General features: G+C 43.6%; 1 protein-coding gene across 12 annotated transcripts in view; it reads right to left on the bottom strand.

The window, feature by feature from the left end:
- Positions 1 to 21876, bottom strand: part of OSBPL3 (oxysterol binding protein like 3) — a 150464-nt gene that overhangs the window by 41187 nt on the left and 87401 nt on the right. For 8 of the 12 annotated variants that reach the window (XR_004970851.1, XM_036327855.1, XM_036327860.1 and 5 more), the window contains 8 exons: positions 16470 to 16586; positions 16300 to 16353; positions 15307 to 15420; positions 11398 to 11565; positions 10718 to 10838; positions 8500 to 8603; positions 8204 to 8296; positions 6301 to 6457 (listed from right to left, as the gene is read on the bottom strand). Coding sequence is in view for 11 of the 12 variants with exons in the window: in XM_036327855.1 (XP_036183748.1) it covers positions 6301 to 6457; positions 8204 to 8296; positions 8500 to 8603; positions 10718 to 10838; positions 11398 to 11565; positions 15307 to 15420; positions 16300 to 16353; positions 16470 to 16586 (928 nt within the window). In the remaining variant the exon portion in view is untranslated. The remainder of the gene's footprint in view (positions 1 to 6300; positions 6458 to 8203; positions 8297 to 8499; positions 8604 to 10717; positions 10839 to 11397; positions 11566 to 15306; positions 15421 to 16299; positions 16354 to 16469; positions 16587 to 21876) is intronic. The other 4 variants (XM_036327861.1, XM_036327863.1, XM_036327864.1 and 1 more) reach the window with 3 other exon arrangements.

Raw genomic sequence — 21876 nt, 5'->3', positions numbered from 1 at the left:
TCCTATCACAATTTTTAACTTGGCAGAACACACACCTTTTGGTTCAAAATGTATAGCGGACAAGACTGTGGTGGACACTAAGCCAAAAGAAACTCATATAGTCACCATATTTCATTTTAAGGTCAAAGCCACCTGGCAAAGTGACTCAGAAGACCAGATCCCCATGCACTAAATTTCTTAAATGACTGCTGAGGCCCACTCAGAGGACAATAATACAGTGCTTTACAGCAGTCCCCTGACCCAGCACACAGAGCAGTGATTAAAGGCTGCTCACAGGAGATCATCTTTATATTAATCGTTAAGAATCTAAGAGGTCAGGAATATTCCCTGTGACAAGAGTGTTCTCTTACTAATTTCTAACATGATGCTAGAGAAAAAGAAAAAGAAAGAAACTGGTGTAGCACACCTATGGATATCTGATAATGAACAAGACCACATGGAAAGTCTTAGATGCTCAACTACAAAGAACCTACAGACCAGGAAGGTCACTGCCACATAGAAGCACCAGCACCTCCTGGTCACAAGGCCTGTGGCCCATGCTTCTCAGAGCATTTGCTGTCTCATAAAGCAGTCCGCTCCTCTGGGGTAAGAAAGTCCTTTGTGCTCCTACGTTGACATTTACCCCGGTGTCTCCTCATTGGCCTCTTCCTGGAAGGCAATTACGGCGTCTCTGCTCACTCATCTTTTCCCCAGGCTGTCTTTAGCCATTTCTCACACCCCCTCACTGTACTGAGAGAGTGGACACAAGTTGGCCTTCTGACAAAATGGAATGCCATAAGCATCATACAGTTGACGTAGTGATCTCTACCTTTCCCGTTTCTGCCAGCTTCCATACTGTCTTCTTCCCCCCGCAATATATTTTTTACTGATTTCAGAGAGGAAGGGGGTGGGATAGATAGACAGAAACATCAATGATGAGAGAGAACCACGGATTAGCTGCCTCCTGCACACCCCACACTGGGGATTGAGCCCACCACCCGGGCATGTGCCTTGACCAGGAATTGAACCATGACCTCCTGGTTCATAGGTCAACACTCAAACACTGAGCCAGGCTAGCTGGGTCCATGCTGTCTCCTATTGAGTTCAGTGGTGAGAGTATAGACAGCATGTTTGGATAGCCAAGGCTGGTACTGAAGGACACCCATTCTCTTAATTTACCTGAGCTCTATTTTTTAAAATGCCCCTTCTCTAGAAGTTTCTCAGAAAAGAATAAGATCTTGAGGAAGACATGCAAATCACAGACATCACCTCCCTGGTGGCAGTCTGCTATGAGGTTAAGGAAGTTTGTAACAAGGCAAACAGGAGCCAACATCCTACTCTACCACTTAGTTAGTGTTCAGATGATGGACAAATCCTCAGTTTCCACATCTGCATGTGTGGAGAGTGCCCATATCTCAAGAATGCTCTAAGGCAGAGATGGCGAACCTATGACATGCGTGTCAGAGGTGACATGCGAACTCATTTTTTGGTTGATTTTTCTTTGTTAAATGGCATTTAAATATATAAAATAAATATCAAAAATATAAGTCTTTGTTTTACTATGGTTGCAAAGATCAAAAAATTTCTATATGTGACATGGCATCAGAGTTAAGTTAGGGTTTTTCAAAATGCTGACACGCCGAGTTCAAAAGGTTCTCCATCACTGCTCTAAGGAAACAGAGAGAAAGCGCGCCACTGTATAGCATCCAACCCATAGTAGGACACATTGTTTATCTTTCCCTGTTTAATGAAAACCACATTTTGGTGAATTTTCTTTAAAATGTTAATATACCTAAAATATCTCCTAAAGCAGTCCACTCTTCGGGGGTGGTTTCATCTTTTGTAATCTGCATCCCCTAATTTCCAAACCTCACAGAATGTCCATGGTTTTAAAATACTTTCTAACCCATATTTTATCTAAAAGATTCTTTAAGTGTAAACACACTGAGTAATTTCATTAAATGGTTCTATTTTATTTACCCATTATTTACATAAATACAATTGCCCAGCAGATTTTTATGCCAAATTCTTAAATTTGGTTAACAGTCTGGTTTTGATAAATAGTCTGATTTTGCTTTAAGCCATATATATCTTTTAACTGTTAATGATGAAAATGACATCATTGTGACACACTTGGCTTTTTATGCAAACTTCCATGAGCTCAAAACCATTAGAAAATGACCACTCAACCACTGGGCACCACTGGCTGGGACCCTGTGTTGAGTTTTTTGTTTTTGTTTAGGTTTTTTTTTTAATTAAATCTTTATTGTTCAGATTATTACAGTTGTTCCTCTTTTTTCTCCCTATAACTCCCCTCCACCCAGTTCCCACCCCACCCTCTGCCCTTACACGCCCCCTCCACTGTCCTCATCCATAGGTGTACGATTTTTGTCCAGTCTCTTCCCGCACCCCCCAAATCCCTCCCCCCCGAGAATAGTCAGTCCACTCCCTTTCTATGCCCCTGATTCTATTCTATTCACCAGTTTATTCTGTTCATCAGATTTATTCACTTGATTTTTAGATTCACTTCTTGATAGATGTGTATTTGTTGTTCATAATTTGTATCTTTACCTTCTTCTTCTTCTTCTTCCTCTTCTTAAAGGATACCTTTCAGCATTTCATATAATACTGGTTTGGTGGTGATGTACTCCTTTAGCTTTTTCTTATCTGTGAAGCTTTTTATCTGACCATCAATTCTGAATGATGACTTTGCTAGGTAAAGTAATCTTGGTTGTAGGTTCTTGGTATTCATCACTTTGAATATTTCTTGCCACTCCCTTCTGGCCTGCATAGTTTCTGTTGAGAAATCAGCTGACAGTCGTATGGGTACTCCCTTGTAGGTAACTGAGTTTCTTTCTCTTGCTGCTTTTAAGATTCTCTCTTTGTCTTTTGCTCTTAGCATTTTAATGATGATGTGTCTTGGTGTGGTCCTCTTTGGATTCCTTTTGTTTGGGGTTCTCTGTGCTTCCTGGACTTGTAAGTCTATTTCTTTCACCAGGTAGGGGAAGTTTTCTGTCATTATTTCTTCAAATAGGTTTTCAATATCTTGCTCTCTCGCTTCTTCTGGAACCCCTATAATTCGGATGTTGGTATGCTTGAAGTTGTCCCAGAGGCTCCTTACACTATCTTCACACCCTATCTTACACTATCTTTGCACCCCTTTGTGGACTGTGTGCAAAGTCTTGTTGTAGCTAAGCCTTGATTGTTGTAGGTATCACTGGGAGGAATTGACCTCCAGGCCAATTGCCTGTGAGAATCAGCTGTGTCTACAGTGGGAGAACTTCTGTGCTGGAGACACCCTTCTGGGGCAAGACTTGCTTCAGTGGGGCTTTGGTGCTCACCGAGTCTGCCCTCTGAGTATGTCCCTTATGGATCTGAGGAGTTGTAATCTGGATGGTTCCACTCTGACCACTGGGTAAATTGGCTCTTGGATCTAAGGAGGTGCTAATTTAGCCTCTGCCTGAGGCTACCCAGCAGGAGCTATGGAGAGATCTGCAGATTCCTCTTCTTTGTTTGGGGTTTGGAGGTGCCTAGATGAGGCCCAGCTGTGAAGCAATGCAAGCTGCTGTGGGGCCTGGGGCCTTTGGCCTTCTTTTGGAAGTTCTGGGTCTCTCTGACCCAGCTGCAGTTTGTTGGGTAATTTTCAGATTGCAAAGGGCCAGGCCTTTCATATGCAAAAGCCTCTGTGCACAGCTTGAGTCGGGCGGGGTCTCAGGGAATCAACAGGGCGGAGCAAACAGCTATGGCTGATCCTCAGTCCTACCCTAAGAGGTAATCACTGCAAGCACCTCTGAGAGAAAGCCGCCCTCGAGTTCCGCCTGATGCCAGACAGTCCAGTTTCTCCCCATATGAGTCTGGGTCCCCAGAGACTCGCCTGGAACTGGAGTTCAGAGCAGTCGGGAGCTTGAGACTCCCTCCTGATTGAAAAAGACAACCGAGTCCTCAGTTGCCAGCCCTTTCCACATGCGCCTCCGTACCTCTGCACTTTACTTCCGCACCTCCTCTGAGTCTCAGTGTGCTTTTCTCTTTCCTTCTAGTTGTAGAATTTCCACTCAGCCAGCCTTCCTATGGTTCTGGATGATGTCTGTTTTGTCTTTTCGTTGTATTTTTGAAGTGGTTGTACGAGGCAGCAATTTCCGGTGTTTACCTATGCCGACATATTGGTTTCTCCCTGTGTTGAGTTTTAATTGAGTGGTCACAGGAGGGAACACAGCTCATGAGGCTCCCTGTGGAATTTACTGTTGCTAACCCCGCGGCCCCAGCTGTTGTGGAGTACATGCGCCTGTACCTTTCCTGAGCACGGACCTTGACCTCGCCTAGGTATGTGGCAGCCCTGCAGCCAGCTGGCTTTCACAAAGCCCCAAAGAGGAGCAGCTGGCCAAGGCCATTAGAGACAGCCCCGGGGCCAAGTCCTCTGCGGGAGAACAGGATCAATGGACCCTGTTCCTGCTGAGGAGCAGCCTCCTCGTGTAGGTGAAATGCAGGCATTTCCCTCTGCGGGGAGGCAGCATTTTCCCATTGTTAAAAAGACAGTTCATATTATTAAAAAGTAAAGGTGTTTTATAGGCATTCCTCCCGCAAAACCTAACATGCAATAACAATGCAATGCATTGTGACCTTGCATTTTTACTCACTGATATGCTATGAACTACTTCCTTCCTGTCTCTATGAAAATAGCCCTCGCTACCCCATGAAAGGGCAGTGAGCTGCCAGGTGAGGAGTACAGACTCTGCGGTCAGGCGGGTGAGGATTCAACTCTCAAATTGGCTATTTTCTACCATGTGACCTGCAGGAAGTTCTTCTCCAAGCCTCCAGTTTCTTACCTGTGTAATGGAGGTTACACTAACACCTACTCCCTAGGTTGTTGCTAGAATTAAATGAAATACAATGCGAGAAAAGTGCTTAGCAACTACCTGACAGACAGCCCTGAGCTCAAAATAAGCTATTATTATTATTATTATTATTATTATTATTAGGCTATTGACTATCCTATCATATGATTATATTACATTAAAGAAATACAGTCCCTCTGTTTGGGGCATTTAGGTGACCTCTAATTTATTTTTACTTTTCAATTTTGAAGTCATTATAGACTCATAGGAAGTGGCAAAAACAGTACAAAGAAGTCCTGGGTACCCTACATCCAATTTCCCACAGTGTAATATCGTACATAATTATGGTACAATATCAAAGCCGGGAAATTGACATTGGAATTGACTGCTCTTACTCAGATTTCACCATTTTACATGCTCTTGTTTGTGTATATTTGTGTAAATATGAGTCAATGTAATTTTGTCATTTGTGTAGATTTGTGGAGCCACCATCAGAATCAGGATACAGAACTATTCATCACCACCAAGAGTCCTCTTGCTACTTCTTTATAATCACACCCATACCTTCCCTCTTTCCTCCTTATCTGTAACCTTGGGCGACCATTAATCTCTTCTCCATCTCTGTAATTTTATCACTTCAAAAGTGTTAGCAAGTGGAATCATACACTATGCAACCTTTTGAGATTGAGTATTTTCAGTCAGCATAATGCCCCTGAGATTCCTTCAACTCATGTATAACCAAAATCTACTCCCTTTATGGCTGAGCAGTATTCCATTGTAGGGATATACCATAGTTTGTTTAACCATTCATCCGTTGAAGAACATTTGGGTTGTTCCAGTTTTTGGCTAATACAAATAAACTTGCTTTGAATGCATGTGTAAAGGTATTTGTGTGGAGTTAAGTGTACATTTTCTCTGGGATAAATGCCCAGGAATGTGAATGTTGGATTGCATGATGTGTTTATTTTTATATAAAATTGCCAAACTTCTGTCCAGAGTGGCTATATCATATTGCATTGCCACCAGCATTTGGTACTATCAGTATTTTATTTTTTTTAACGTTAGCTATTCTTATAGGTGCATGGTAATATCATGGTTTTAATTTGCATTTCCTACTGGCTAGTGATGTTGAACATTTATTCCTAGTTTTTGATGTGATAAACAATGCTAAAATGAATATCTTTATTTGAATAAATTTTAAGTTAATTCCTACAAATGAATTCTTTAAAGTGGAGTTGCTGAACAGGCAGATTTTTTTTAAAGTACCAATTTACATCCCTATCAGCAGCATATAAATTACTCAGCTTTTAAATCATATCTAATGCTCTCACTATCTCCCCTAATAAGTTTAAAAGACACTTCTTAGGGAAATTAAAAAAAAAAAGGGTTGCCTAAAATCTCAAAAGATCAGGAAATTAACCAACCGAGGTCCTTCTCCAAGGACAGCCCTCATTCAGACATGCGCTTAATATTTTCATTAAACACGTACCTTTATGGGCAATATGACACAGATCTTCTTGCATTTTAGAAAACTCAGATGAGGTTTCAGAGCCATCAGAATTATTTTTCTCTTCCCCAAAATCTAGTGTTGACAAATTAGGATTGGAAGAATGCAGTCTTTGTGGGCCACCAAAAGGTTTAGGGACCTAAAGTAACACCAAAAGGAGATATTTCTTTAGAGATGCAAATTGCTCAGAAAATTTACTTGTTTTTAAGATTGGAAAGTAGTAAGAAAAGGTCAATATGTAGGAAAGTCTTACTATTGAATGATTACTCATAAGAAAAATAAATGAAAATTCAGGAAAGCACTTTCTACCACAAGTTGTACTGGCTTCTTGCAAAAATAAAAATGGGTGAAAGCCCTAACTAGTTTGGTTCAGTGATTGAGCGTGGGCTTGCAGACTGAAGGGTCCCGGTTCGATTCTGGTCAGGGCACATGCCTGGGTTGTGGGCTCGATCCCCAGTAGGGGACATACAGGAGGCAGCCAATCAATGATTCTCATCATTGATGCTTCTATCTCCTTCTCCCTCTCCCTTCCTCTCTGAAATCAATAAAAAAATATTTTTTAAATAATGGGTAAGAGCCTAGCTGGTTTGGCTCAGTGAAAAGAGCTCGGCCTGTGGACTAAAGGGTCCCAGGTTCGATTCTGGTTGAGGGCATGTACCTTGGTTGCAGGCATATTCCCAGTAGGGGGTGTGCAGGAGGCAGCTGATCGATGTTTCTCTCTCATTGATGTCTCTAACTCTCTATCCCTCTCTCCCTTCCTCTCTGTAAAAAAAAAAATCAATAAAATACATTTTAAAAAGAATGGGTAAGAAAGCACATATAATATAGTCTGCTTTTATCTGTGGGGATATGTTAAAAGGCCCCATGGACACCTGAAACTGTGGATAATACTGAACCATATAGGCAGGCAATTTAAAACGTATGAATTGTTTATTTTCAGAATCTACCTTTTCATGTTTTTGGACTGTGGTTCACTGTGGAAAACCAAAACCACAGAAAGCAAAACTGCAGTTAAGGGGAGACCGATATATTCTCTGGAAATGATAGAAGCATTAAAGCCATAGGTTGAAAATGATGGCTAAAACTGCCGGGCTCTTCCTCGTTATATTCAGTTCCTTCCTCCCAGCAATAATCATCCAGTGTCTAGCTTGTTAATAGTGGATAGGTTTAAAAATGTTTTCTTTGTTTGCCCCTGGTGCTTCTAGAAAATGAACTAACTTCTCACATATTTGTACACAAATCACTCTTTACTTTGAAAGTATTTAGGTTCAACCCATAAAGTGCTTTGAACCAAAGAGTCTACAAGAATACTGCAGATGACTTATCTGTAACTTTCTGATTTATCTGGACCCAAATATTGTTGCAATTTAACATGCAATGGCCAAGCTGCAAATCTTGGGCTCCAGCTTAGCTATGCATTGGGAAAGTCAGCAGCTAGTGTGACACAGTAAACCTCTGACAGGAAAATTGGAGACAAGAAGCAAAAGAGCATCTGCACAATGTGCTGTTCCCAGAAACTCCAGCCAGTGGGCTCAGAGGTTGAGGAACCCACTGAGCAGCAGCGGAAGAGGCGGGTCAGAGCACCTACCCAAGCAGGGAAGCCAGCAGGCAGGCTAAGCATTAAAGAATGAGAAGCCAAAGCCCTCGAAATGGCTCTAGTCCCTCCAGCCTCATGCCATTTCCCTGACCCAGTATTACATGCCTGTCCTAGTGTCCAGAAAATCTCAGTGACCTAATTCCTCTCTCTGCACAGGGTATTTGATAGAATAATTAGAATCTTCACCTGTCTATTCTATGCTCCTACTTGTGTTCAAGCAGCCCCCAGCACGTGTCGTGCGGAGAAGGGCCGGTGGAGGAGCCAGTCCCCTGGGGAAGCAGCGGTTACCTGTAGTGTTCCTTTAGCATCTTTGCCAATAGCTCGGGACCGCCACCTCCTGTGCGATCTTTTCTCCTTTTTGGGACTTTCAAAAGCTCCACCCTTTGTTTCAAAATGGGAAAGAGAGCACAGACAGTAAGATCCACCAACCAATAGGGGAAAACGCACAGCAAAGTAACCACCTCCATCCCCTTAAACTTGGCCCAAGCACCGGACCAGACAGCATCCACTGTTAGTGAAAGGCGGGGAGGAGAAAGGAAAGCAGGAGAGCACCAGGATGCAAACAGAAGAGGGACCTGGCTCACCTGGATGGCGTTGATAGCTGGCGCCGAATACGTCCGATGCAGGACATCCATGCTCTGCAGGAGCTGGCTCATTTCCACCAGGTAGGAGTGGCAGTGTGCCAGGTCTGCGGGAGAAAAGCAAAAGGCCGGCTCAGGGGCACTTATCTGGCATTTAGGCATCGCTGTGCTAGCACAGCTACTTTTCTCATTTATTGGTATCTGATGTGCACCTGTTAGGATAGGAAATTTGACTTCCTCTTTTATAGGAGAGGCAGTAGACCAGTGATGGCAAACCTTTTGAGCTCGGCGTGTCAGCATTTTGAAAAACCCTAACTTAACTCTGGTGCCGTGTCACATATAGAAATTTTTTGATATGTGCAACCATAGTAAAACAAAGATTTATATTTCTGATGTTTATTTTATATATTTAAATGCCATTTAACAAAGAAAAATCAACCAAAAAAATGAGTTCGCGTGTCACCTCTGACACGTGTGTCATAGGTTCACCATCACTGCAGTAGACTGTCGTGGTTAAAGGTATGCCCCTGGAGAACCAGGCTGCCTCCGTTTGAATGCACTTCATGAACTGTGACTCTTTGGCAAATTATGTAACTGCTGCATGCTTCAGTTTTCTCATCTGGAAAGTGGGGATAATTGTACACCTAGCTCACAGTTGTGAGTTAAATGAGCTAATATATGCAGTGCGCTTTTAGAGTGCTGGCACATTGTAAGCACAAACTAAGCCATCATCATCATCACTTCTAATATTGCAATAACAGGGCAACACTGTCCGCTTATAAGGACCCGGTACAAGTTAAATGGTGCACTTCTGCAGACTGGCCTAAGAGGACCTAAGATATTCTCGGACCAGTTCCTGGGTCACTAACTCAAAAATTGTCCTCAATTTGCTGTTTACTGGGTGACACCAGCTGTGTCTGCTGAGGAATCAAAGCCCAAATGCACTAAGACAATGGCTCTTGCCCTGACTGGTTTGGATAGAGCGTCGGCCTGCGGACTGAAGGGTCCCAGGTTCGATTCCAAGGGCATGTACCTTGGTTGCGGGTACATCCCCAGTAGAGGGTGTGCAGGAGGCAGCTGATCGATGTTTCTCTCTCATCGATGTTTCTAACTCTCTATCCCTCTCCCTTCCTCTCTGTAAAAAATCAATAAAAAAAATATATTTAAAAAAAAAAAAAGACAGTGGCTCTCAAAGTCTGGGGCCAGCAGAATCACCCAGAGAACCTGTACAACCACAGATCGCTGGGGTCCACCTCGGTTTCTGACTCAGACTATCGGGGTTGGGCCTGAGACTGCGTTTCTAAGTCCAAAGGCCAGGCCAGTGCTGTTGGTCCATCCCCTGGAACGAGAACGATACTTCACGGACTACTGTTACTCAGTGAAGCTCGAGAGTGATATTTACTGAGAGGGCAAAGCCTACATGGCCCTACATGGTAATATCACTCACCAGAAGCAAATGCGGTTTTCAAGGCTACCACCCAGTGCCTTTCTCTAACAGTGGTTCTCAGTCCTGGCTACACCTTACAATCAACTGGGGAAACTGTTTAAATGTCCAAGTCCCACCCCCAAACAATTAAAGCAGGACACCTACAACCCCACGGGTGACTATTCTGTTATTTAGTTCCCTGGGCGATTCGTAGCTAATTATGGTTGAGAACACTGAGCAGCCTATGGCAAGAGTCGTCCATCCTGGCTCCTTATTAGAATCACTAAGGGAACTTTAAAAAATCAGTGATGCCAGGGCCCTACTCCAAACCAATTGAAAGAGATTCTTTGGGGGAGGGGCCCGGGCACGGGTCCTCTTGCATTTTGAAAGACTCTTGGTTATTCTAATGTGCAGCCAGGACAGAGAACACTGTTTTGTGTGGGTCTCTGCTCACCTCTAGAACAGTGATTCTCAATCCTTTTTGGCATTTAAACAGACAGCGTGCAGACCCCACCCTGGAGGCTGTGGTTGAATAAACCCACGTGGAAATCAGCATCAGTACTTGAAGGACAGAAAAGAAAAGCTGTCTGCATGCCCCCCCCCCCCCACCCTCCGCTCCCCCGGGCAATGAGGAGAGTGTTCTTTGTTCATCACTAGTACAAACTCAATCAGCAAAACAGGAGCGGGAGTTCGGACAGTGATGGGTGGGATGCAAGTGCATCCGAGGTGTCAATGCTGAACCCGGTCAATCCAAGATCAAGGAGGGAGAGAGGCCGAGGTGTCCAGTCGCCCTACCTTTCGAGCACTGCTCCATGTCCTCCGAAGACTGCAACCACAATGGGACGCGAATCTCTCCACAGGAAAAGGATAAATTGCCTCCGGTTTGAAACGAGTTCTGCTTTGATATACTGCTACGCTGTTCCACAGATGACAAGAACACAGTATAAATGAAGACAGAGCCCGTGGGAACACTCTAAGGTCAAAGGATAGTCCCTAAGGGAAGCCACCTGCCTGGTGGGGAAAGAAGCTTCTAGCAAAGCCCTCCAGTGAAGAACCTAGCTCTGGCTGTCAACCGGCCAGGCCAGGAGGCCTTGGACTGCAGTTCTTCTATCCAATGATAATCATATCAAAATCACGATAAATGTTGGGGGACTTTGCAATCCCACGTGGCTATCAATGCACCTACTGCATTTTACAACCAGATAAGAAAACCAAAGTCAAGCTGGTCAAGAGGAAGGTGGAGCATTCAAGGTATAAAGTGCCTCTTCACACGCTACTCTCCAGCTGTCGTCCCAGAGGGAACACGCTCCCTGGCCCTGGTGACTCACGGGACCAAGGGGCTCATTAAATACCAGCTCAGGCTTCCCTGCTCCTCCCCTCCAACCATTCCTTCCTCAGACCCAGCCCCCTCCCCAAGAGGGACTCCCCCACCCAGGGCCACCCCTTTGTTAGGTTCATTATTGGCAAATTATTACCTTCCTACTTGAGAGGGAGTCCAAGACCCCAGGCGCAGAGTCTGTGACGGAGGGCCCCGAGAAGAAGTGGTTCACTTCGTGGGGAAACATGGCGATCTCATTCTGACGATACATCCGATGGTGGCGGAGTTTGGACACCCACTCGTCAAAGACGTCATCTGACTTGACCTACATTGTGTTCGGTTGGAAGAAGGAAACAAGAGCGTCACTCAAGAGCGTCTACTGGTGCACGTAGAAATGTAGAAATGCCAGCTTATTGACTTAGTTTACATTATGTGAACTATGGGACAAGTTGAGCAGGAAAGAGAGTAAAAATGGTTTTTTAAACTATACATTTAGGTTTTCTATGAAAGGGTCCAACTGCTACACTAATAGTAGGAAAACAGAACAGTATCAGTTATAGTGAACAACAAATAAAACTGAACTTTATATTTCTCTGTCTCAAAGCATTTCCAAGTCCTGTGTCCCAGCTTATCCCATCCCTGCTGAAAATATTAGCACACTGATTTTTTTCTTTTTTAAAAAAGTATATTTTATTTTTTTACAGAGAGGAAGGGAGAGGGATAGAGAGTTAGAAACATCGATGAGAGAGAAACATCGATCAGCTGCCTCCTGCACATTCCCTACTGGGGATGTGCCCGCAACCAAGGTCCATGCCCTTGACCGGAATCGACCCTGGGACCCTTGCATCAGCAGGCCGAAGCTCTATCCACTGAGCCAAACGGGTTAAGGCCACACTGTTTTCTTTTTAAACTCTTTCATAATTTGGACTTTTCAGATCAATCTTCTCTGAACTGGAATGACTTAGTAAATTCTTCCTAAAATATTTATCTTTGTAAACCTCTGTCAGAGGATCCATTGCTGAGGAATATGTTAATGAATGTAAAGGTTATTTAAAAGAACATTACTCCTGCTCTCAGAAATAGAAAAAGTCTGATAAAGTATTATTGGTGATTTCCAGGGTTTTTCAAACTCACACACACAAACATTTAGCTATTCTTGCCCTGGCCGGTGTGGCTCAGTTAGTTGGGCATCGTCCCATGTATCAGGAGGTTGCTGGTTCAATTTCCCATCAGGCACAACATTGATTGGCTGCCTCCTGCACACCCCCTACTGGGTTGTGGGCTTGATCCCCAGCAGGGAGTGTGCAGGAGGCAGCCAATCAATATTGCACTCTCACAGAGATGTTTCTCTCTCTCCCTCTCCCTTCCTTTCTCTCTAAAAATCAATATTCTTTTTAAAAATATATTTTTATTGATTTTAGAGAGAGGAAGGGAGAATAGAAAGATAGAAACATTGATGAGAGAGAAATATTGATCTGCTGCCTCCTGCACGCCCCTCCCACTCCCCCCTACTCCCCACCCCACCCCCATCCTCCTGCACTGGGAATTGAGCCCACAACCCCAGCTTGTACCCTGACAGGGAATCGAACCATGACCTCCTGGTTCATAGATCAACGTTCACCAGCTGGGCAAAAATCAATATACTTTAAAAAAACTATTAGCTATTCTCTCCATAAATGAATATCTATTAATATCTAATTTCCATAAAAATAGTTTGTAAATAGTAATTTTTATTATAAAACACTTCAAATGTTCATAAAAGTACTACAAAAAATATTACAAACACCTATGCAGCATAGGCATTTCTTAATAGTCAATATTTTTGTGGGTGTGTGAGAGTATATTAAATATTTCCAAAATGAAAAATGATAGGTTCTTGTATATTAGAACACAGACTCATAAAGTAACAATTTATAATACCCCCAAAGGATGTGTGGTAGGTTCACTTCTAAGAAGAAAAATTTAGGTCAATGCTGTTAAAATCTTTACAAATGCCACTGCTGAGAGCAAGGATGTGGAAATAAATGTCAGCTGCATCATTCACATGGGAAATGGTAGGTTGGCTCTTACGTTTGTTGTGTTATTAGAAGTATGTGCAAGACTTAAAACCTCTCTAAGTGCTCTTGAATGTGTCATGTACAGGAAGAAGCAATACAAACAGGCTCATCTCTCCATCTCCCCTAAATTATGTCCTTGAAATAGATTTCATTTCCCAGGTGTGAATCTATGTCATCCTGTGCACCGATCTGCTCTCAGAGGCCCTTGAAAATCAGTGCCCAAAGTGTTCATCTGGACTCATTTTGTATTGGTTAAACAGAGCAGAAGAATAAAAAGCACTTTGTTAAACAATGGACCAGGGTTCTGTTTCAGCCCCTCACGTAGTTCTAGGACTGTGGGTGGACAGCCAAGTCACTCTGCTACCAGATCCCTCATCCATAAAATAAGAGCGCGGCACTGGATGGCCCACATTTAAAACTGCCTGCCTAAGGCTACTGAGTAGGACCTTCTGATAACTACACGTACCTACACTGACAGTCACAGCTCATGTTCAAGAGAATGAGCAAGAAGCACAAACAGAACTTCAGCGGAATCAACTCAGAGAAGTATGAAACTGTGTTGTCATGATATTAGCATGTCATGTGTCTTCAGGCATTCTAGTTCTTTAAAAATTAGGAATTAGAAATCACTTTTATTTGGTAAACTAGAATAGTGGATGAACAAGAACCTATAATTTCCTGGCCGTGTCAAAACACAGAACTAAGAGTCACTGAAGTACAAGGAGAAATGACCTAAATTATTGTAAAGAAGATTGACCATTTAAGTGGGGGTGGCGAAAATATTTTTTCTTAAAGCTTCTTTTAAAGATTATGTCTCTGCTTCCTTTACTTCACACCAGTTGTTCTCAGCCAGGGGTGGATTGCCCCTCCCCCCAGGGACACTGGCGATGTCTGGAGAATTTTTTTGGTTGTCATAACTGGAGGGGGTTGTTACCAACATCTAGAGGCCAGGGAGGCCACTCAACATCCTGCAATGCACAGGACAGGCCCCCACGGCAAAGAACCGTCCAGCCCACCATGTCACTAGCGCTGAGGGTAAGAAACCCTGCTTTACACAATTCACCGTACCCACAGGGAGAGGGCCCTGGGCTAGGAAGCAGAATGGACCTGACTGTCTTGTGTGGTCAATGGGTCACATGTATATGTTACATGTCTATTTGCCCAAGCACCTCACACATACATGCTATGGGAGGACAGGGAGCTCATAATCTCATGCTTTTACTCTGCCAACACTCAGCCCCCACTGCCAAGTCCAGATAATGTGCCCAAGTAAGAAAAAGTGTCAACATTTTCTAACTTCTAATATTTGGGTCCTGCCTAATAATTATATATAACAACTAAACTTATTGAGATTACTATGGGCCAGGCATTAGGCCAAGTTTTCTACATGAGGCCTATAATAATTCCCATTTTGGGGTGTGGGAAAACTGAGGCCTTCAGACATTAAATACTTTGCCAAAGGCCAAGAGCGAGTAAGTAGCCAGGTCAAGCATTGAACCACATCTGAACCTCCGAAGCTCGTCTCATGCTCTCAACCATTTCTCCCACTTGCAGGAGAAGACGACAGCAGGCAGTTAAGCAGCTTTGAGAAGTACTGTTTGGAGGCCCACACTTCAGAGGGAAATTCCTGGCATTCAATGCAATATGAGAAATTTAATGGAACCCATATAAAATTAGCCAAAGTTGTAAGTCAGACTAAATATTAAATATTATGTTTCAAGGAACATATTTTAACCTATGGTAAATGGCTCTTCACTAAACATGATACTGTATTTGGAAACATGAAGATGTTTTTATCATTGATCACTGCCATAACTACGAAGAGGTATTGGGGGATGCGGAGACAAGGATGCTAAACCTCCAGCAGTGTGGGCCCATCAGAAATACTTTCATAGGGAAGGTCTACATGTTGGCTGGACATTCAGAAGTCTTCAAAAGGCACCGTCAATAGTGCTACACTGCAACATAAAGCAGCTCTGCCCTAGAGCCAGCAGCCGGGAGGGGCTCACCTTCAGGTGGTAGATGTGCTCCTCGGTGTCCAGGTCTATGCACTTGGATGACTTCTTCACAGACATCACCGAGAGCCCCACATCGATGCAGCCATGCAGCTTCTCCCTGTCGATCTGCAGAGGCAGGAGGGGGGCCCCTGAGAACCGGACACCGCAGTGGTGGTAACATCCTGGACACCCCTTCACCTGCCACAGCCACTAACAGTCGCCCTAAGAACTCCGACTTATCAAGCACCCAGTGTGACCCAGTACTGGGTTCCAAGTGCTACACAGGCGTCATCTTCTTTAATCTGTAAGGGGCTATGTAACAAATGGTTTGCCCAGCCAGTAAGTGAGGAAGCAAGAAGGTGAGCCCCGTGGACTGACTCCACAGCAGCGAATGCACCTTTAACTGCACTTCCTCCCACAATTCTTGCTCCTGTTAAATTCACAGGGAAGTGATTTAAAAAGAGGGGTAGGGACAGGAAGCTAAGACAGGCTACTGTGGGTCCAACATTATACCAAATGTTCTGTACGCAACTGTACAAGATGAGCACCGTAGAGGCGAGGAGAGGAAGGGGGATGGGAGAAGTGCTGGGTGAGAGAGGGGCCCCTATGAGGGGCAGAAACAAGGGGACCATCATATCACCTTCACTAAGGGTTCTCCACCAAACCACCCCGTCACCGTTACACTTGCCCTATGTCTTGCTCCTGTTATCTCGCTGCAAAAATGTCTTCTCCCACCCAGAGTACCCCTCAGCTGACCTAAGGCCAGCACAGACCCCTGGGTACACAGTAGGGTGTTGAGAGGAGCCCCACCTCCACTCAGCGGGGGAACTGAGCCTACCTAGAACCCAGGGCTGGGGAGCAGCCCCCTGTTCCATATTACCCTGTGGCTCCAGTTCAGAGAAATGGAATCCCGTCCCCCACCATGGACACAATCTCATCCATGAGTTGACAACAACTAGCCCTTCCGAATTCGTCAACAGCACATTGATGAACAAGGAGACTTACATCAGTTTGGCTCTTGGCATACTTCAAGATTCCTTTGTCCAGATAGAAGAATCTCTGTGGGGAAGGAAGTATAATTCACAAACACATTCCATTTAAATGCCCGGTCTTCCCTTGGTCGCCATTTTCAACTTCAAATTAAAATGCAGGTGAGGTCCAGGCCAGCGTCTTACCTTGTGCCAGCCTTTCAGGGGCCACTTCCGCTTTTTCAGCAAAAATCCTTTCTGAACTGGTGGCTCCTGGGTGTAATTCACCTCTCCCCTCAGTCCTTCCACCACCTCCCAGCTGTCCTGTTCCAACAAGAGAGGTCATGCTAAATCACTGTCTTTCAAAACAATAATGACATTAAGAAGCACTTCGTTCTATCAGAAAATCCATCCAAGATGGTGAGCCTGGCTGGGTTGGTTGGGGAGAAGAAATTCTAATTTAATTTTTATACCATTCCTGGATTTTACAGTCTTACTGCTATAATTTAATGGCATTAAGTTTATTTAATATTTTATTTCCCAACAAGGCTCTCTTACAAGGGAATGTTTCTCTCTCTTTTGGTGCTTGAACCTTGGCAACTACAGCTAGGGGTAAACTTCGCTGTTAAGTTGTATTTTTGTTCCCTTTGACATTATCACGCAGTTACTGTTTACTCACCAGTAGATCTCAGTCTGAATTTTAACCAAAAGCTACAGACATGAAGATGGAAGTGGGGGTGGGCTGAGGTGGTAATGTAGGAAGACGGGCTTAAAAATTGGCTGAAAAGTTTCAGACCAGATGCAAGTTGGCAAACATGACAATGTGGTCAAAATAATGTTTTAGTTGCAGGTTAATATCTTCAAATTCTAGGTATTTTAGTGAAAATCCTGAAGCATCAAAAAATGCTTTTACAACAAGCATTTTCATCTTTTTTCCCCCCAGAAATTTTGTTCCTTTCCCCTTTCTTTTGTTTGCAATTTTGAAGATGTACAAACAATTGTTACAATTAATCTTCCATCGTTCCCTATTTAGGTTATTTCAAGTAATTGATTGAAAAAGAATTTTAAAAAGGAATGCAGCCCAGCCGGTGTGGCTCAGTGGTTGAGCATCAACCCATGAGCCAGGAGGTCACGGTTCGGTTCCCAGTCAGGGCACATGCCCGGATTTCAAGTTCGATCCCCAGTAGGGGCATGCAGGAGGTAACCAATGGACGATTCTCATCATTGTTGTTTCTATCTCTCTCTCCCTTCCCCCTTCCTCTCTCTGAAATCAACAAAAACATTTTTTAAAAAGGAATGCAAAAGAAAAACACTAAAAATTCTGAAGAGTTATTTTTACATGCTCGACAACGCATAAATCATTGCAAAATTACCCCAAGATAGACCAAAATTGGCAGTACTTCAGTGCCTACGATAATGGAGTTTTTGGTTATTATTATTTTTACATTTTTATTGGAATGCACAAATCTTAGTATAACTGAATAAATTTATACACCTATATCCTTTGTAACTACCATCCAGATCAGAGAGAAAACATTTCGAACACAGGTAATTAAGTTTTGACAAATATTCCCAGTTACTGAGATATTACTGGCATATAACATATAAGTAAGTTCAAGGCATAAAACGTGATGGTTTAAATCACCTCCATTCCCTCACAGAATTACCACTTTTTCTGTTGGTGCAGACAACATTTAAGGTCTACTTTTCTTAACAACTTTCAGTACGTAATACAGTACTGTTAATTATAGTCACCATGCTGTACATTAGATCCCCAGAACTTTTCATGTTATAGCTGGGTGTGTGTGCCATTTGACCAACATCTCCCCACCACCCCACCCCAACTCCCCGCCTGACAACCACCATTCTATTCTCTCTTTCTATTAGTTTGGCTTTTTTTTAGATTCTGTATCTAAGTGCAAATGTATAGTATTTGTCTTTTTCTGATTTATTTCACTTAGCATAATGTCCTCAACATCCATCCATGGTGTCACAAAAGGCAGGATCCTTCTTTTTATGGCTGAATAATATTCGTGTGTGTGTGTGTGTGTGTGTGTGTGTGTGTGTGTGTGTGTGTGTGTGAATGTTATACAGTCTTTATCCATCCATCCATTAATGGACATTTGGATTGTTGCCAGGTCTTGGCTATTGTGAATAATGCTGCAATGAACATGGGAGTGCAGATATCTCTTCAAGAGACAAATATGTCCTTTAACCAAGATTTCATGTTAACTTGCTCTTAGTCGAATCTCCAGCCTACAGGCAGGTGGTGTGGGTAGAAGCCAGAGGGGCTGGGAGATGGATAGTAAGTCTGGATCAGTACCAAGGGGCAGAAGCAATTAGACTCAAGTCTCAGAAAAAGGTGATCTAATGGGAAACACAGGAAGTCCTGGGTGCTCTGGCTTGGTTTCCATGCTGTCCTTAAGGCCAATACATGGGAAATGTCTGGTAACAAGAACACTGTCCTGTGTTAACTGAACTCTTTATATAACAATCCTGACAGATCTGCCTTCTATCTGACTGCACTTGACTGCGAATGCAGTTAGAGGTACATCAGAGAGTTTTAACATGGCGGCAGTCTCCCAGGATCTGGAGTTGTAAAAGGGAATTATTCAGTGGAAAAAGCAAAACTTCAATTCAGCACTTAAGTTAGAGAACATTTTCAGAAAAACAGCAACGTCAAATGAGATTTCTTTATAGTAATTATTAAAAGTCACTTAATTACATCCAGAAAATAAATGGAAAATACACATTATTAAGTGATGGAAAGGCACAAATACACAGTATTTTTCTGCTCATATTTGTTTCAGCTCAGAAAGCCATTCCTCGAAGTTTAAAATGTCTTACCTGTTAAAGCTTTAATTAATCTTAAAGGTCATAAAGTTAAAAATTTCACTTCCTCCAGGAAGCCTTCTTCAAATAAAGTAGTATTTCATCCCTAGAAATATCAGCATTCCATTTACCTTTCCAATGGCTAACCACTTATTTACTGGTATGGTTTTCTCATCCCTACTGGACACTAGACTTCCTGAGGGTTAGAGTGTGTGTGGCTCACTTCTGAATTCCACACAGCGCCTAGCCTGCACTGTGCACAGGATGCATCCCATCAGCAAGTGAATAAACTTGGTCCTGGCATAAGACTGCAAACAGATTATGTTCTTGGAACATCATGAATTGGCACACATTGGAAGTGTACCAAATATATTTGGACTAAATGACTGTTTACAAATCAAACACAGCACATTCGGATATGCGAAAGTGGGTGTATGTACATTATCATTGTTCAATGAAAATTTAAGGCTGAAAATCTTCTGGAACATGCGCTAAGGGAATCAAGTCCTTTCGATTTGTTTGTTTTAAGACTCCCAAGTAGAAGGTAACATGCAGAGTACTAATACTAGGCCATCATGCACATCTGCAAAATACATTCAATTACGCAAAATGCAGTGTCGGGGGATGAAATGCCACTGCATACTTTACAAAATGGGGGAAAAGTGGACTGAGACCATATCTGTAGTTTAAAGGAAAAGAGTTAAATTTCGATAATGTTTCCAGGATTCACAATAGGCCTCCATTCTCCTGAACTCTTGAGACCTAGGACATTCCTACCAAGGAGCCAATGTGGCGAGCAGGGAATTAGATGAGGTTTGTTGGCTCTTAAGGTAAATAAGCCAAACAGGGTTCACATTTATTTGTACAAAATATCCTCCTTTTTCCTTACGTTATCTTCTACCTGGGCTCAGAATGTAAAACCCTTACCAAACACCAGCTTTCAAGAACATTTAAGAAAGCGAAGGCTCTCCGGGCGGAGGAAGAAGGCACCGCAGCCAACTCCTTCCTCTTCTGGGCTTGGCATTCAAAGCCTGCCTCCCCACTTCTCTGTCTGGCACCATCCTGGACCCTCGGGGCTGAAACCTGAGCTCACACCTCGCCAGTATTCTCAGTTGGGGGGCGTACTGCTCCCTCTGAGGCTGGGAGCCAGAGATGGTAGATACCCCCTAATGCCTGCCATTTAAAAAACACAAAGAATAGTGCCTGGGGAAAGCCATCCAGGGAGGTCTGACTGACACAACGCATAAATACCACAATGTAAACAGGGATCCTATAAAAGGACTGGAGCAGACTTTCCAGCTGGCGGAAAGCAGGGACCTTCCCGGTCTTATTCACTACCTAACAGCACAGAGTAGGCATCAATATGCTGAACGAATTAATGGGACAATTCCAATAGCTAAGATTTATTAAGCATCAGGCAGTGTGCTAATCACCATACTCACAATATTGCTCTTACTCCTTGCACAATCCTGTGATATGGAATTTAGTAGTATCTTTATTTTTTTGAATGTGGAAACTGAGGAAGGGAGGATTACAAAACTTCCCCAGTGCTACAAAGCTGCCCAGGGAGAAAGCCGCCTAACTGAAAATCTACATCTTTAATCATTCTGCTCATATGAACACTGTATGTTCTACCGTACTTTAAACGTGTGAATTCTGATGATGAACCAGAAATAAATGCATGGGGCAGGGAAACAGGGGAATAAATCCAGGAGGTGGCCAAGATCCTGAAGCAATGGTTAAGAAACACCCCCCTATGGACAAAGACAAGCAAGGTCTGAGACTCTGCTGAGACCTACCAGTTTCCTGCAAGGTAGTGGGGGGGGGGGGGAGGAGAGAGTCAGCCATGCATTTTAATGTTGCCAAGTCTTTGCTCCTTGCCTTTTGTATATCTGAATGTCTGTTCCATCAACTTCTCAGTGGGGAATTCTCATTTAGCCCCAAACTTCCTCAGACAGAATTCCCTCCTTCCTTGGCGCCTACACAAACCTCACTGGCATTATCCTCCCTATCTAGAATTCGGGATCCGTGGGGACAGGAGCTCGATACTGTTGGTTATAATCTCACTGCTTTGGACATAGGGCCCTAAATATAGTTACTGAATGAGTCTTGGCAGCAAGGGGTGGGGTATAAAAAGGACCCCACAAGACCCATGGGTGAAGGAATTGAATACTGTGTGCTGGATTCAGATGGATTGGTACTCAGGACAGAAAAGAGCAGAGATGCCAGTTGCTCTTGGCTAAAAGGCCTGGGTGGCAGGGAGTGGCTCCACTTGTTCCTCACATACGCAGTGGCCCGGGAGCAGGGCATGCACCTTGAGCTGAGATGCACAGCACAGGGTGGACTTGACCCTGGGGAGAGCAAGGCCCTGCTGACTTAGCTCAACGTCCTGGGCTGATATCCTGCCCTAGGGCTGTCAGGCTTAAAGCTCACCATGAACAGCAGGTGGAGAGAGAACTATGATGGGGTATGGGGGAAGTGGCTTCTTAAGGCTTCTGCTTGAGTTAACTGCAGACAGTCTGGCACTGTCATCTGGCACTAAATTCAGTCTGAATGTCTTACTGAATGTCTCAAAGGTGCCAAATGCAGAAAGCTTCTTTGTGGTTGGAAAGGCAGCTAAGTGTTAGCTCAAGCACACGGGCTGATTCATTTCCATATTGTGAGTGCACCAATCGAGAGCATTTCCCTCCAGCTCAGCTGCTTCCAGGTCCATCTCCTGTGCACCTCTCAGAGGCTGATTCTAGGCCCCGCTCTGGCGGCGGTGATGTCAGATATAGAAAAG

The sequence above is a fragment of the Myotis myotis genome, unplaced genomic scaffold (genome assembly GCF_014108235.1).
Source record: "Myotis myotis isolate mMyoMyo1 unplaced genomic scaffold, mMyoMyo1.p scaffold_m19_p_11, whole genome shotgun sequence".
In the NCBI taxonomy this organism is placed as follows: domain Eukaryota; kingdom Metazoa; phylum Chordata; class Mammalia; order Chiroptera; family Vespertilionidae; genus Myotis; species Myotis myotis.
This window is presented reverse-complemented; position numbering and strand designations above follow the sequence as displayed.